The sequence below is a fragment of the Rhincodon typus genome, chromosome 47 (genome assembly GCF_021869965.1).
Source record: "Rhincodon typus isolate 14 chromosome 47, sRhiTyp1.1, whole genome shotgun sequence".
In the NCBI taxonomy this organism is placed as follows: domain Eukaryota; kingdom Metazoa; phylum Chordata; class Chondrichthyes; order Orectolobiformes; family Rhincodontidae; genus Rhincodon; species Rhincodon typus.
Genome location: NC_063378.1, coordinates 8,539,217 through 8,555,307, shown reverse-complemented (window position 1 = coordinate 8,555,307; position 16,091 = coordinate 8,539,217). Strand labels below are relative to the sequence as shown.

Sequence of the window (16,091 nt, the reverse complement as noted above, 5' to 3'; positions counted from 1 at the left end):
TTCAATGCCTCTTTCTCTACTGATCGCTGAGAAAAAGATTTACACAGACAAATGACCGCAGGAAGAAAAAAATTTTCATTATGTCTTCCATGGGATCTGTTTCAACCATGGCACTTATTCCTCGATTCCACTAGAAGGCGAAATATCCTTTCAGGATTCACCCTAGCCATTCCCCCTGGGATTGTCTGTTCTTCATTGATGAAGGAATGACTTCAATAATGATGGCAGCAGTAATTACTGTTAAACCTGAAAAATAGGCTCAGAGGAGTGAGATACTTGTTAGCGAACTAACTCATCATGGTCACTTGATAGAGGTGTACAAAATGATCAGAACTTGACAGAGGTGTACAAAATGATCAGAACTTGATAGAGGTGTACAAAATGATCAGAGGTAGAGATAGAGTGGACAGCCAGAGACTTTTTCCTAGGGTGGGGGTAGCTATGACGAGGGGGCATAGTTTTAAAGTGAGTGGAGGTAGATGCAGGGGAGACGTCAGAGGTAGGTTCTTTACTCAGAGAGTGGTCGGGGCGTGGAATGCATTGCTGGAGAGTGTAGTGGAGTCAACCTCATTAGGGGCATTTAAGCGGCTGTTAGATAGGTATATGGATGATAGTATAAGGTAGGTGTGGAGGTTTGATAGACCTTAGGTTTAGGGTAAAAGTTCGGCACAACATCGTGGGCCGAAAGACCAGTACTGTACTGTACTGTTCTATGTTCTATGTTCTATGGTCCAACTAGTCTTTGCCTCAGTAGCTCTGGGAAGATCCCTGGATTAGCAGGTCTGTTGCACCAGGAGAGAGAGACTGGATTGGTTAGGATCACATTCACTGGAGTTTAGAACAATCAGGGGGAATCTCATAGAAATCTATAAAATTCCAACAAGACTAAGACAGGGTAAGCCCAGGAAGGAAGTTCCTGATGACTCAGGGGGTTACTGTCCCAAGATGCAGGGCAGATCATTTCGGATTGGGATGAGGAGAGTGAGGAGCCTGCGGAATTCTCTGTCACAGAAGGTGGTCGAAGCCAAAGCGCTGAATGTTTCAAGAAGGAGTTGGATATAGCAAAGATGCTGGAAATCTGAAACCGAAAACTGAAATTGCTGGAGGAACTTAGCAGGTTTGGGTAGCATCCATGGAAAGAGAAAGCAAACTTAAGCGTTTTCGGTTCAGCGGCTCTTCATCAGAACTGGAGTTAGATTTCGGGCTAAAGGGATCGAAGGGCGACAAAGTGAGGAACAGGGCACTGAGTTAGATGATCAGCTGAGTCCCTATTGAATGGCAGAGCAGGCTTGAAGGGCCGAATGGCCTACTGCTGCTTTCTATAGAAAGGTAAAGCCACCCTAGTCCTCTCTCTCTCTCATGGGAATGAGGTGACCGGTGGTGGGTTTATCCTGAGATTCACTATGCCTCGGACAAGGAGTGAGGTCAAGAAAGTGGGACCTTTGTAGCAGCCTCAGTCAATGCGCGGATCGAACCCTTGGCTTTTAGCGTTGAGCTGCATCGGAAACCCAGCCGACCGAGACCCTGTTGCTGCGTGGGTGATATTTATCCCTCGAAACCAACATCGCGCACCACCCCCCCATCACCAACCTCCTCAGAAACTGGCTGAGGCGGGTTGGGATCATATCATTGCTTGTGGGATCCTCTGGCCGTAGCACCATTGCCCACTCCACGTGTTCAGACGTGCGACGTGGGATCCCTCCTTTGGTCGAACTCACCGCTCTGCGAATCACTTGCACAGGAGAATCCCGGCAATCCATTGCAGGAGCATTGGTGGAGGTGAAGGGGGGGCGGTGCTCAGATCGTTGCCTCCCAGAAGGGAGGGAGGGAGGGAGATATGCCGCACAAGCTGGCGCCGGGACGAAAGCAAACGCAGTCACGATGCGCCCACTCACCTAGAATGGTGAGTCTGGTCTGAGATTCAAACTTCCCCGAAGGGAAGACGTTGACTTCGCAACTGTAAGCGCCCTCGTCCTCCAGTTCCAGAGGGTCGATGGTCAGTGTACAATTGCCAGATGTGGCGTTGTGGAACCTGAGCCTCCCAGACATGGTCGGGTAACTCATCCCGAGGAGAGGGTTGTACACAGCGATGTTCTCATCCACCCTGCCTGCACGCTTCAACCAAGTGGCCTGTACAACGCGAAGTTTGGTAACATCATAGATGAACTGGCAAGGCAGGTTCAGTTGCTCCCCGGCAACCCCTATCAGCGAAGCAGCAGCTTCAATGCTCTGAGCCACGGCTCCTGTGGGATACAGAAAACATTACAGAGTGAGACTCCCTCTGTGATCACTGATCCCTCTGTGAGCACAGAAACAAATAACACTGTCATAATGCCGTGGCTTTCAGACATGCATTTTGTCCTGGGTTTCTTTTAGGCAGAGAGAGAGAGAGAGACAGGGGAAACCGTCTCTGAGCAGATACAGAACTTGTGAGGCCTTGAGGTATTTTCTTTTCGAAGTTGGAACAATAAAAGCAGCCTGACCGAGTGTGAGTGAGCTCTCACAGAATAAGGTCGGGGTGGAGGTTAGATAGACCTTAGGTTTAGGGTAAAAGTTCGGCACAACATCATGGGCCAAAGGGCCTGCACTGTGCTGTACAGTTCTGTGTTCTAACCAGGATTTTTAGTTTAGCGTTCAGGCGTTGCTGTTGGGGTCTGAAAGAAGTGAAAGCAATTTTCTCCCTCTCTTGCTCACAGCTAAAATCTGTGATTTTTTTTCTTGCTGTGGGAGTTGCATGTGAGACAACCTGTTTTCTGAATTTCCCTGTTGTCAAGGGTGTGTGTACGGGACGTTACCACATTCGAACAGTTAATTAGTCATAGTTACCTTCTCTATTATTCTGTCAAGGTTTCTAATAGAATTAAATTATTCCAATTCCTTCTTTCTTTTGCAGCATTTTAACTATAGTGTTTGGTGTTTTGCTTTACGTCTGACCAATCGAATTGCATCTGGAACACAGCACCTCACATTTTATAAGAGCAAAAGACACAGGAGCAGAAATTAGGCCATTCGGCCCATCGAGTCTGTTCCGCCATTCAATCATGGCTGATAAGTTCCTCAATTCCATTCTCCCGCTTTCTCCCTGTATTTTACCCCTAAAAAAAGAAAAATTTAGGGTCGAGACTATGTTCTGAATATTTTGAGGGGATTTGATCTGATCTATAACAACACTCAATGAAGAGGATACATCACCAACGAGACTTTTACCCAAATTTTTTTTCCGAGAGAGCATTTAGCAGAAGTTCAAAGCAGATTGTCCAAGTTTTTGTTTTAAACATTGGACTCGAGATGACTCCTTTTCTCCTCAATAAGGTTAATTAGCAAACGTCGAGGGCTGCAAAAACCCAACTTCGGTAGATTGCTGAAGAAAGAACAGCTAGCATGACTCCTTTCTTCTGAATGAACAGGCCACTTTTGGAGTACTCTGTACAATTTTGGTCACCCGGCTATAGGAAGGATGTTATTAAATCAGAAAGAGTGCAGCAAAGATTTGCGAGGATGTTAAAAAGACTGGAGGATTTGAGACTTAGGAGAAGGCTGAATAAGCTGGGACTATTTTCCCTGGAGCGTCGGGGCTGAGGGATGACCTTATAAGGGTTTATAAAATCATGATGGCCTTGGGTAGGGTGAATACCCAAGGTCTTTTCCCCCAGGGTAGGTGAGTCCAAAACTAGAGGGGCATAGGTTTAAGGTGAGAGGGGAAAGATTTAGAAGGAACCCAAGTGTCAACATTTTCACACAGAGGGTGGTGCGTGTATAGAACATAGAACAATACAGCACAGTACAGGCCCTTCGGCCCACGATGTTGTGCTGAACTTTTACCCTAAACCTAAGGTCTATCTAACCTCCACCCCTACCTTATTCTATCATCCATATGCCTATCTAATAGCCGCTTAAATGCCCATAATGAGGCCGACTCCACTTCCCTCTCTAGCAATGCATTCCACGCCCCTACCATTCTCTGAGTAAAGAACCTACCTCTGACGTCTCCTCTATATCTACCTCCACTCACTTTAAAACTATGCCCCCTCGTAATAGTTACCTCCACCCAAGGAAAAAGTCTCTGGCTGTCCACTCTATCTGTATCTCTGATCATTTTATACACCTCTATCAAGTCACCTCTCATCCTTCATCGTTCTAAAGAGAAAAGCCCTAGCTCTCTCAACCTTTCCTCGTAAGACCTTCCCTCCATTCCACGGTCAACATCCTGGTAAATCTCCTCTGCACCTTTTCCAATGCTTCCACATCTTTCCTGTAATGAGGCAACCAGAACTGGACACAATACTGTAGATGTGGCCGAACCAGGGTTTTGTATAGCTGGAGCATAACTTCACGGCTCTTGAACTCAATCCCTCTATTAATGAAAGCTAACACACTATACGCCTTCTTAACAACTTTATCCACCTGGGTGGCAGCTTTCAGGGAACTGTGGACATGAACCCCAAGATCCCTCTGCTCCTCCACACTGCCAAGAATCTTTCCGTTAAACCTGTATTCTGCTTTCAAGTTTGTCCTTCCAAAATGAATCACCTCACACTTTTCAGGGTTAAACTCCATCTGCCACTTCTCAGCCCAGCTCTGCATCCTATCAATGTCCCTTTGTAACCTAGACCAGCCCTCCACACTATCCACAACTTGACCCACTTTTGTATCATCCGCGAACTTACCAATCCACCCTTCCACTCCTACATCCAAATCATTTACAAAAATCACAAATAGGAACAGGATCCAGGACAGATCTTTGTGGTACACCACTCATAACTGAGCACCATGTTGAATATTTTCCGTCCACTACCACCCTTTGTCTTCTCAGGGTCAGCCAATTCTGAATCCAATCTGCCACATATCCCCCTATCCCATGTCTCCTTACCTTCTGCATGAGCCTACCATGGGGAACCTTATCAAACACCTTACTTAAACACCAGGAGCACAGTTCACAATTAATTGAATTTCCAAGCTATGGATTCAATGCTGCATTAAAAATTCACATTTAATGTGGTGAAACTCTGCATTTGGGTGGAAGCGATATGTCAGTGTAGGCTGTATAGTCACAGATGGCTTGTGAGCCCCATCTTGGCTTTGAAGGTTTGCAGAGTGAGGATATCTGTTGTAAGCGGCATACGTGGTGGTGGATTATTGGCAGAAATAGCTGTCCCTTCTTATCGTCTCTTTCCTCATCTCTTTCAGTGCTTGTTGTAAGCAGCTCTGGACACCATTTTCAATGATAAATCATCTGGTATGGAATGAGCTTCCAGAGGAAGTGGTGGAGGCTGTTACAATTACAACATTAAAATTACATACAAATAAAAAGATATTTGGACAGGTACATGGATAAGAAGTGTTTAGGGGGATATGGACCAAATGCAGGCAAGTGGGACTAGTTCAGTTTAGGAAACCTGTTTGGCATGGACTAGTTGGGCCGAAGGGCCTACTTCTGTGTTATCTCACTCTATGACTCGATCAGGGACTGCAAAAAACGGTTTCAGGAAAATACTGTGAAATACCTCCACAGAGGTTGGTATCGTGTCACCAAGTCACCCCTTATTTACACGTGGAGAGTCCCTGACACTGACCCAGCTCCCTCAGAGCCAGCTCTCAGAGTGAGCCAAACCTCTGACACTCCTGTTTCTATCTGTCAGCCACGGCTCCCTGATTGGACCAGATTAACAGCCCCAATCGGGGAACTCATATTCTATGAGGTCAACCTAGCTGACTCAACACAAGCACCACATTTATCAGGATGTTGCCGGGTATGGAACGTTTGAGTTATAAAGAATGTTTGAATAGTCTGGGACTTCTTTCACTGGAGTGTAGGAGGTTGAGAGGCGACCTGATAGAAGGCTGTAAAATAATAAGGGGTATAGATACAGTTAATGGTACGTGTCATGTGGGATTTCAAGATTCATTTTTAAGGTGAGAGGAGTGAGATTTTAAAAAGGACATGAGGGGCAATATTTACACAGAGGGTGGCTCGTGCCTGGAATGACCTTCCAGAGGAAGTGGTGAATGCGGGTACAGTTGCAACATTTAAAGGACATTTGGACAAGTACATGAACAGGAAAGTTTTTGAGGGATATGGGCCAGGAGCAGGCAGGTGGGACTAGTTTAGTTTGGGATTATGTTCAGTATGGACTGGTCCGGCCGAAGGGTCTGCTTCTGTGCTGTGTGGCTCTATGACTATGCACTGAAAAAATATAGTTAGCAATTGGAACAAAAACAGAAGCTGCTGGAAAAACTCAGCAGGTCTGGCAGCATCTGTGAAAGATAAAAACAGTTAACAGTTTCATGTCCATTCTGAGGAAGGGACACCGGACCCGAAACGTTAACTTTGTTTTTTCCTTCAAAGATGCTGCCAGACCGGCTGAGCTTTTCCAGCAACTTCTGTTTTGGTTCCTGATTTACAGCTTCCACAGTTCTTTCGGATTTTAGTTAGCAGCTGGAGTTTGATACAAAGTACTGCCTTCCCTGATGGGAGTATGTTGTTTACTTTATGAATTGGGTTAGGGTTTGATATGAGCTGTCTAGAAATGTAGTGGAGGCAGGTTAATTGAGGCGTTCACGATGGTTATTTTGATAGAAAGAGGGTGCAGCCGTTGAAGATAAAAGTGGGAGTTGGCATTGGATAGGTGCAGACACAATAGACCAAACATCTTCCTTAATAATTCTATAATTCTGCCACTTGGAAATGAGGATATTGATGAATTCTTTCACTGTCCTCAATCCTGAAGGGATTTGGCCAAATTTGAAGAGGCATCAAGAGAGATGACAATACATTTTTAAAAATAATGTTCAGCTCTTCCATGATAGGAGTCTGAATAGATATAGGTAGTGAGGCAATTGATTTTGCATTTAGGAATGTTCTGCTCTGTCTGTTAGCAACAGGGAAATGAGTCAACATTGACTCCCAAATATCGTTATATTAAAAGTTAAATTTTCTCCACAACATTTGTGCTGTTGAGCAGCAATTTCTGCTTTAGATATCATTAAATTGAAGCAAACAATAATTAAAGTTTCTAACTTGGCAGATAATGTCCTAAATCTCAAAAGGAAAACAACAGTCTGAAATGCTGAAGGATGTGAAACACTGCAATTGGAAGGCGCAAATGTATTCACAAATACAGTCTCAGTTCTCCTGGTTCCAATGAGGACAGCACAGGCTCACCATCACACAGAATCAAAATGGGCTACTTTCAGATGATGTTCTACCGTGTTTGAATTGAAGCTTAACAGAGCTTTCTTGTGGCAAGTAACTCACTTCCTGTTCTCCTCAAACGGGAAACAGAGAAAATAAGAGCTGGAGTAGGCCATTCAGCCCTTCGAGCCTGCTCCCCCATTCAATTCAAACGTGGCTGATCATCCATCTCAGCCCCTGTTCCTGCTCTGTCTCCCCCATACCTTTCGATCCCGTTAGCCCTAAAGACTATCTCCAACTCCTTCTTGTACACATTCAGTGTTTTGGCCTCAACCGCTTTCTGTGGCAGAGAATTCCTGAGGTTCCCCACTGTCTGGGTGAAGACATTTCTCCTCATCTCAGTCCTTCCCAATTTCCTTCAGACTGTGACCCCCTGGTTCTGTACTCTCCTGGTCTTCGAGAACATCCTTCCTGGTTTGGAGATAGCAGGAGTTGCAGGTGCTGGAGTCAGAGATAACACAATGTGAAGAAGGGTCCCGACCCGAAACACCAACTTTCCCGCTCCTCTGATGCTGCCTGGCCTCCTGTGTTCCTCCTTTCTGCATTTACCCTGCCTGGTCCTGTGGGAATTTTATCAGTTTCTATAAGATCCTCACTGTTCTTCTAAACTCCAGTGAGAATAGTCCTTAGCAATTCAATCTCTCTTGATATGTCAGTCCTGCGATCCCAGGAATCAGTCTGTTAAACCTTTCTGACATCCCGCCCATCACCAGAACATCCTTCCTTATATACGGAGACCCTCAACTGCACACAATACTCCAGGGGCTGTCTATCCAAGCCTGTCCCACCATCAACAAGGCACAAGTCAGGAGGGTGATGGAGTACTCCCCACTTGCCCTGGATGGGGGCAGCCCCAAAACACTCAAGAAGCTCGACACCATCCAGGACAGAGCAGCCCCTGCTCGATTGGCACCACATCCACAAACATCCCACTCCCTCCCCTACCGACGGTCAGTAGCAGCAGTGTGTACCATCTACAAGATGCGCTGCAGAAACTCACCAAAGATCCTCAGGTAGCACCTTCCAAACCCACGGCCACTTCCATCTGGAAGGACAAGGGGCAGCATTTACATGGGAACACCACCCCCCTGCAACTTTCCCTCCGAGCCACCCCAGACCCACAGCAATGCAGTTGACTGATAACTGCCCTCTGGGCAATTAGGGATGGGCAAGAAATGCTGCCTAGCCAGCGATGCCCTCAGCCTGTGATTGAATTTAACCATCCTGACTTGGAAGTATATCGCCGTTCCTTCAGTGTCACTGGGTCAAAATCCTGGAATTCTGTCTCTGGGGGCATTGGGGGTCAACCCACAGCACGTGGACTGCAGCGGTTCAAGAAAACAGGTCAACATCACATTCTCAAGGGGGGCAATTAGAGACGGGCAATAAATGCTGGGCCCAGCCAGCGACACTCACATCCCATGAATAAGTGGAAAGGGTCTAGACCCGAAACATCAGCTTTCCTGCTCCTCTGATGCTGCTTGGCCTGCTGTGTTCATCCAGCTCTACACCTTGTTACCTCAGATTCTCCAGCATCGGCAGCTCCTACTGTCTCTTTATCATAAATAAAACCAAGAAGTGCATATGCCAGAAATTAGAAACAAAAACAGAAGTTCTGGAGAAACTCAGCAGCTCTGGCTGCATCTGCGGGCAGAGGAAGCAGAACTAATGTTTTGAGTTCAGCAATCCTTCATCAGAACCGATATTAGCTCAGAAAAAGCGGTATTGAAGCTGAAGAGGGGGCTGCGGGTTGGAGGGGAGAAGTCTGAGATGGTGCCCTTAGAGAGAGGGAGAGACACACACATAAAATAGGTAGGATATCCAGCTCTGCACCTCGTTGTCTCGGATTTTCCAACATCTGCAGTTCCTACTATCTCGAAAATAGGTAGACATATGAGTGATGGTGTGGAGGTGCTGGTGCTGGAGTTTGAGTGGGGGTTGAACAAGGTCAGAAATCACACAACACCAGGTTGTAGTCCAACAGGTTTATCTGAAATCACAAGCTTTCAGAGTTTCGCTCCTTCGTCAGGGGAGGCAATGCCCGGGAGGTATGTTCGCTGCACTGTTAATCCAGGGACCCAGGTAATGTTCTGGGGACCTGGGTTCGAATCCTGCCACAGCAGATGGTGGAATTCAATAAAAATCTGGAATGAAGGGTTTGGTGATGACCATAAATCTGTTGTCAGGGGGAGAATCCTATCTGGTTCGTTACTGTCCTTTAGGGAAGGAAACTGCCATCCTTACCTGGTCTGGCCTACATGTGACTCCAGACCCACAGCAATGTGGTTGACTCTTAGCTGCCCTCTGGGCAATTAGGGATGGACAATAAATGCTGCCTAAATAGCGACGCCCTTATCTTGTGAATGAATTTAACCAAAAAGCCATGTGGCGTCTGACTTTACCCCAGGGCAACGTGCTGTATATTTATCACATTATTTAGATGTCAATTCCGAACCTCCAAAACATGGGCTGGAAGGAACAAAGATGACATAAGAAGGATGTTAGTAAACTGGAAAGAGTTCAAAAATGATTTACAGAGAAGTTACTGAGAACAGAGGGTTTGAGTTACAAGGAGAGGCTGGGACATTTTTCCCTCAAACGTCGAAAGCTGAGGGCTGACCTGACAAAAGTAAATAAAATCATGAGGGACACAGGTAAGGTAAATAGGAAGGTTCTTTTCCACAGGGTAGGGGAGTCCAAAAACATAGGTTTAACGTGAGACTGGAGAGATTCTGAGGAAGGGTCTCCGGACCCGAAATGTTAACCCTGTTTTTTGCCTTCACAGACGCTGCCAGACCTGCTGAGCTTTTCCAGCAACTTCTGTTTGTGTTCAAGATTTAAAAGGGACCTGAGGGTCAACTTTTTTCGCGCAGAAAGTGGTGTGTGTATGGAAGGAGCTGCCAGAGGAAGTGGTAGAGGCTGGTACAATGACAACATTTAAAAGGCATTTGGACAGGTACATGAATAGGAAGGGTTTAGAGAGGGAAGAGAAAGAAAAACGAAAGAACTGCGGATGCTGTAAATCAGGAGCAAAAACAAAGTTGCTGGAAAAGCTCAGCAGGTCTGGCAGCATCTGTGAAGGAGAAAACAGAGTTAACGTTTCGGGTCCGGTGACCCTTCCTCAGAACTGCAGATGCTGGAAATCAGAAACAAAGAAATTGCTGAAGAAACTCGGCGGGTCAGGCAGGATGTGTGGAGAGAAAGCAGAGTTAAGGTATGGAGTCCAGTGATCCTTAAGAATAGGTTCAGAGGCAAATGGGACTATAGTTCAGTTGGAGAAATCTTGCTAGCATGGACGAGTTGGGCCGAAGGTGCTATATGACTCTAGATTGCTCCTTTAGTCTGACTTGTAGATCGTTTAACAAAGGGTAATCCCACTCCCCACCCCTCACCTCCATGGCTAGAGATGCGAGAGATCAAATGAGAGAGAGTTTAAGTTCAGAAAACCTACCTGTGCATGTAGCCAGCTGGATAACCAAAATCTGACACATTAAATCCATTGCCAGTACTTCATTTGCAAGAGCCTGGAGCTCGCTCTTTAAGGTGTGACAGGTAGATGGTGCATTTGGCCAGTTTAGCTGTGTTGAAGCAAGCAAACGGACTCCGAATATCTGGCAGTCAGAGGAGACAAAACTGCCTTCAGCTTTCTGGAATCCGCAATATTTTTGCTTCTGGGAGACGCAGACAACATTTGGAATCGCAAAATGACTGGGAACGGTGTTGTAGACCCTCTTGAGAGTCGAAAATAAGGTCCAGGTTTATTCCAGAACCCTTCACGAACCTCAAAAGTCAGAATACGACTTTGAGTGTTTTGCCCAGCTGCATTGAGGTAGCGCCTGGCATCCCTGCAAAGTGGCCTTTTCTCTTGTGTTGGCTAAAGAAAACCTACATCCAACCGCCCCTTGGATCAAACTTGTCTGTCGTGTGGGGTGGGGGAGAATGTGGAATTGGCTGGAAAATTTGCACGTAGCCTCTGCCCTACACCGAGCAAGGAAATGATTCAGGAAGTGGTAGGATGGGGAATGCACGCATTGCTTTCATCTGACTGACTCAGATGCGACCGCAACCGAGCAGAAAGCTGACAAATGTTTCTGCATTTAAATAGCCGCCGGTCGATCAATGCTGACGGGGTTTGGCGCTCAGTTTAGGAATTGCACCCCCCACTTCGTTGGGTCAGCATTTATTGGGCATCCCAGAGGGCTGTTGAGAGTCAACCACATCGCTGTGGGTCTGGAGTCACATGTAAGCCAAACCAGGTAAGGATGGCAGTTTCATTCCCTATTAGTGAAGCATAGAACATAGAACTGTACAGCACCTTCGGCCCACGATGTTGTGCCGAACTTTTACCCTAAACCTAAGGTCTATCTAACCTCCACCCCTACCTTATTCTATCATCCATATGCCTATCTAATAGCCGCTTAAATGCCCCTAATGAGGCCGACTCCACTACCCTCCTGGCAATGCATTCCACGCCCCTACCATTCTCTGAGTAAAGAACCTACCTCTGACATCTCCCCTGTATCTACCTCCACTCACTTTAAAACTGTGCCCCCTCGTAATAGCTACCTCAAAGCACTAATCTCCAATAGTTTCATCATGAGACTCTTAATTCCAGATTTATATTGAATTCAAATTCTACAATTTGCCATGGCAGGATTCGAACCCAGATTCCGGGGACATTAGCTGGGTTAACAATCTAGGGATAATACCACTAGGCCAAGGCTTGCTCTGGAGTTGACTAGAAATCATTGTACCTGTGCCTGTGTAAGTACCTCTGATGGTGACAAACTCAAGCCTGAGAGCTGGTTCCAGTTTGCACTGGTTTCGAATCATTGACAGTCCAGGAGGAGGCCAATCAGCCCATCTATCCCTCTCTGTCCCTGGGCAACTGTTTTCGCTGAAGTATTGAAGACTCATGGGTCGACCTGACAGAAGTACGTCGGATTATAAGGGACATGGATAAGATGCATATTCGGAGTGGCAGAAATATCATATACTAGGGGGCATCAATTTAAAGCGAGTGGGGGAAAGTTTAAAGGAGATGTGCACGGCAAGTTTTTTTTTACACAGAGGTTGGTAAGTTCTTGGAAGGGGCTGATCAGGGAGCTGATAGAAGCAGGTATGATAGCGACATTTAAGAGGCATTTGGAAGAGAGGGATATGGATCATCTGCAGGCAGATGGAATGAGTTTAGAATGGCATCATGGTTGGTGCAGACATGGTGGGCCAAAGGGCCTGATCATGTGTTGTACTGCTCTATGTCAATAAGACCATAAGAAACAGGAACAGGAAAAGGTTTGAAGGGCCAAATGGCCTACCTCTGTGATGAATTGAGGCTTTTTTCCACACACTGTGAAGGATATAGTCATTAGTGTGGTGTGAGGAGAACAATAATGTTAGTTCCGCTGCGACGGTTTTAGCTCAACAGCTTCAAGACTGTTTTTAATCAATGTTGGGAAAGTTTACAGTCAGATTGGCCGAATGGCCTTCTGCACTGTAACAATTCTGTGATTCACTTTTATCTGTAAAGTGAAGGGTCTACTGGCCTTTTTCTGATCTGACCCAAATATGATTTCAACCCTGTACCCTTAACATTCAATAGCGTTAACATCACTGAATCCCCCCACTATCAACATCCAGGGGTTTACCATTGACCAGAAACTGAGCTGGAGCAGCCATAGAAATAAAGTGGTTACAAAAGCAGGTCAGAGGCTGGGAATCCTGCAGCGAGTAACTCCCCTCCTGACTCCCCCCAAAGCTTGTCCCACCATTGACAATACACAAGTCAGGAGTGGGATGGAATACTCCCCACTTGCCCCTGGATGGGGGCAGCTCCAACAACACTCAAGCAGCTCGAAACCATCCAGTACAAAGCAGCTACTTAATTGGAAACTTAAACATTCACCTCTTCCACTAATAATATGCAGTGTGTACTGACCAGACATACTAATAAGGAAGGATCAACGGACCCAAAATGTTAACTTTGTTTTTTCCTTCACAGATGCTGCTGGATCTGCTGAGCTTTTGCAGCAACTTCTGTTTTTGTTCCTGATTTACAGTGTCCGCAATTCTTTCGGTTTTCATACTAATGGACTATATTTCAGAGTTCTGAAGGAGATAGCTGAGGAGATTTTAGAGGTATTCGTGGTGATCTTTCAGGAATCAGTGGAGTTAGGGAGGCTAATATAACACCCCTGTTTAAGAAGGGAGGGAGGCAGAAGACAGAAAACTATAGGGTGGTTAGGCTGGCCATGGTCATTGGTAAGGTTTCGGAGTGCATTATTAAGGATGAGATTGTGGAGTACTTGAAAGTGCATGGTAAAACACGACTGAGTCAGCACAGCTTTGTCATGCCTGAAAATGTGTTAGAATTCTTTGAGGAGGTAACAAGCAAGTTAGACAAGGGAGAGCCAGCAGACGTGATCTATTTGTGTTTCCAGAAGGTCTTTGACAAGGTGCCACACAGGAAGCTGCTGACTAAGAGCCCATGGTGTTAGGGGGCAAGGTACTGGCATAGACAGAGGAATGGCTGACTTGCAGAAGGCAGAGTGCGGGGATAAAGGGGTCTTTTTCAGGATCGCAGCCGGTGACTATTGGAGTTCTGCAGGGGGTCAGTGTTGGGACCACAACTATTCACATCATACATTAACGATATGGACAAAGGAACTGAGGACGTTGTTACTAAACTTTCAGATATCACCAAGATAGGAGGTGGAGGGACAGATAGTGTTGAGGAAGTGAGGAGCTCCAGAAGGACTAGGACAGGCTGGGAGAGTGGGCCAGGGATTGGCAGATGGAATACAATGTGGGAAAGTGTGAGGTTATGCTCTTAGGTAGGAAGAATGAGAAATCTGAAGCACAAAGGGACTTGGGAGTCCTAGTTCAGGATTGCCTTAGAGTTAATTTGATTGAATTTATTCTTGTCACATACACCTAAGTACAGTGAAAAGTTTTGTTCTGCGTGCAGTGGAGCAGATCATTGCATACAAAGATCATCGGGTGATGGAACAGAGAGAGGAATACAAAGTTATAGCTGCAGAGAAGGTGCACAAAAAGCAAGATGAACATTCAATTTGAAATTTGAGAGGTCCATTCAGGACTCTAATAACAGCAAGGAAGAAGCTGTTCTTCAATCTGTCCGTACGTGTGTTTAAACTTTTCTATCTTCTGCCTGATGGAAGAGATTGGAAGATATTAGAGCCAGTGTGGGAGGGATGTTGCCTTTCCAAGGTAGCAAGAGGTGTAAGTGGAGTGAATGGGTTGTCTTGTGTGATGGTCTGGGCTGTGTTCACAACCTTCTGTAGTTTCTTACGGTCCTTGCTGGTGGTGTACCCAGATATATTACTTTCTTTGGTGCCTCTGTAGAAGTTGCTGAGGGTCCCTCTGGATGTGCCAAATTTCCTAATCCACCTGAGGAAGAAGAGGAAAAAAAAAATTCTGAAGAAGGGTCTAGGCCCAAAACGTCAGCCTTCCTGCTCCTCTGATGCTGCTTGGCCTGCTGTGTTCATCCAGCTCTACATCTTGTTATCTCAGAGGCCTTGTTGAGCCTTCTTGACCGTCACATCTATGTAGGGTAGTGCAGGAGAGTTTGTTGGTGATTTTCATTCCAAGGAACTGGACTTGCAGGTTCAGTTGACAGTTGGGAAGGAAATGCTATGTTGGCATTCATTTCAAGAGGGCTGGAATACAAGGGCAGGGATGTATTGCTGAGGCTGTATAAGGCTCTGGTCAGACCGCGTTTGGAATATAGTGGGCCCTGTATCTAAGGAAGGAGGTGCTGGCCTTATAAGAGGCTTACAAGAACGATCCCATGGATGAAGAGCTTGTCATATGAGGAGCAGTTGAGGACTTTGGGTCTATACTCAGTGGAGTTCAGAAGGATGGGGCACAATCTGACTGAAACTTAGAGAATACTGAGGGGCCTGGATAGGGTGGACGTGGAGAAGATGTTTCCACCAGTGGGAGAGACTGGGACCTGAGGGCACAGCCTCAGGGTGAAGGGATGACCCGTTAGAGCAGAGATGAGGAGGAATTTCTTCAGCCAGAGGGGTGTGAATCTGTGGAACTCATTAACTCAGAGGGGCTGGGGAGGCCAAGTCATTGAGTGTGTTTAAGACAGAGGTAGGTAGGCTCTCGATGAGTAAGGGGTTTAAGGGTAACCGGGAGAAGGCAGGAGAATGGGATTGAGAAACATATCAGCCATGATCGAAAGGCAGAGCTGAATCAATGGGCTGAATGGCCTCATTCTCCTACATCTGATGGTCTCGTGGGATTCTCTGGGGTATTTGAGAGGGAGCTTTCGGAAGCAGGACTGGGAGGAGGACAGGGGGCGGATGAGGGTGGGGACGGTGATGCCGAAAGCCGAAGCTGAAGGACAAGGGAGTGAGTTGTTGACATTTGACCCAGTCCCCGCAGGATATCGCTTGTGGTTTCTGATAAAGGCCTATTCCAGTCCTCAGATGGCGAGGAACAGAAACCTGAGCGGACAAAGTCAAACAAAATTGTTTATGAGACTTTTGCAATCAATTCCACCAACAGCAACCCTTCCCCCCCAACCCCAAACTAAATCTCTCCACCGTCACCACTTCCACCCAGCTCCGAGTCCTGTTCCAGCAGTTAGACAGTAGTGTGATATTGAAAGTTAATTACAGCTCGCAATGCTTGGAAATAGTATTGAGAAACCTGGCCTTGAAGCTCAGTTTCAATATGAATACGTCCATTCTAAGTGAATCTGCTAGCAGCCCCTTTCAAACCAAGTGTATAGCTCAACAGGTTCAGCTCTGTTGATAAGATGTCAGCACCCTCTCCCCAGTTACAGCCCACAAGGGCATCCTGTTCCCAAGGGGTCATTAACCCTTCACCCACCTCCCTCCCCAGTTACAGCCCACAAGGCATCCTG

At 46.3% G+C, this 16,091-nt stretch overlaps 1 protein-coding gene across 1 annotated transcript in view; it reads right to left on the bottom strand.

Moving 5' to 3' along the window:
* LOC109922537 (nectin-1-like) overlaps positions 1-11,166 on the bottom strand; it is a 22,255-nt gene extending 11,089 nt beyond the window's left edge. The window contains exons 1-2 of the mRNA XM_048620542.1: positions 10,644-11,166; positions 1,896-2,243 (exon numbers count right to left, since the gene is read on the bottom strand). Of these exons, the coding sequence (XP_048476499.1) occupies positions 1,896-2,243; positions 10,644-10,692 (397 nt within the window). The 5' untranslated portion in view covers positions 10,693-11,166. The remainder of the gene's footprint in view (positions 1-1,895; positions 2,244-10,643) is intronic.
* Between the last annotated feature and the right edge of the window lie 4,925 nt (positions 11,167-16,091).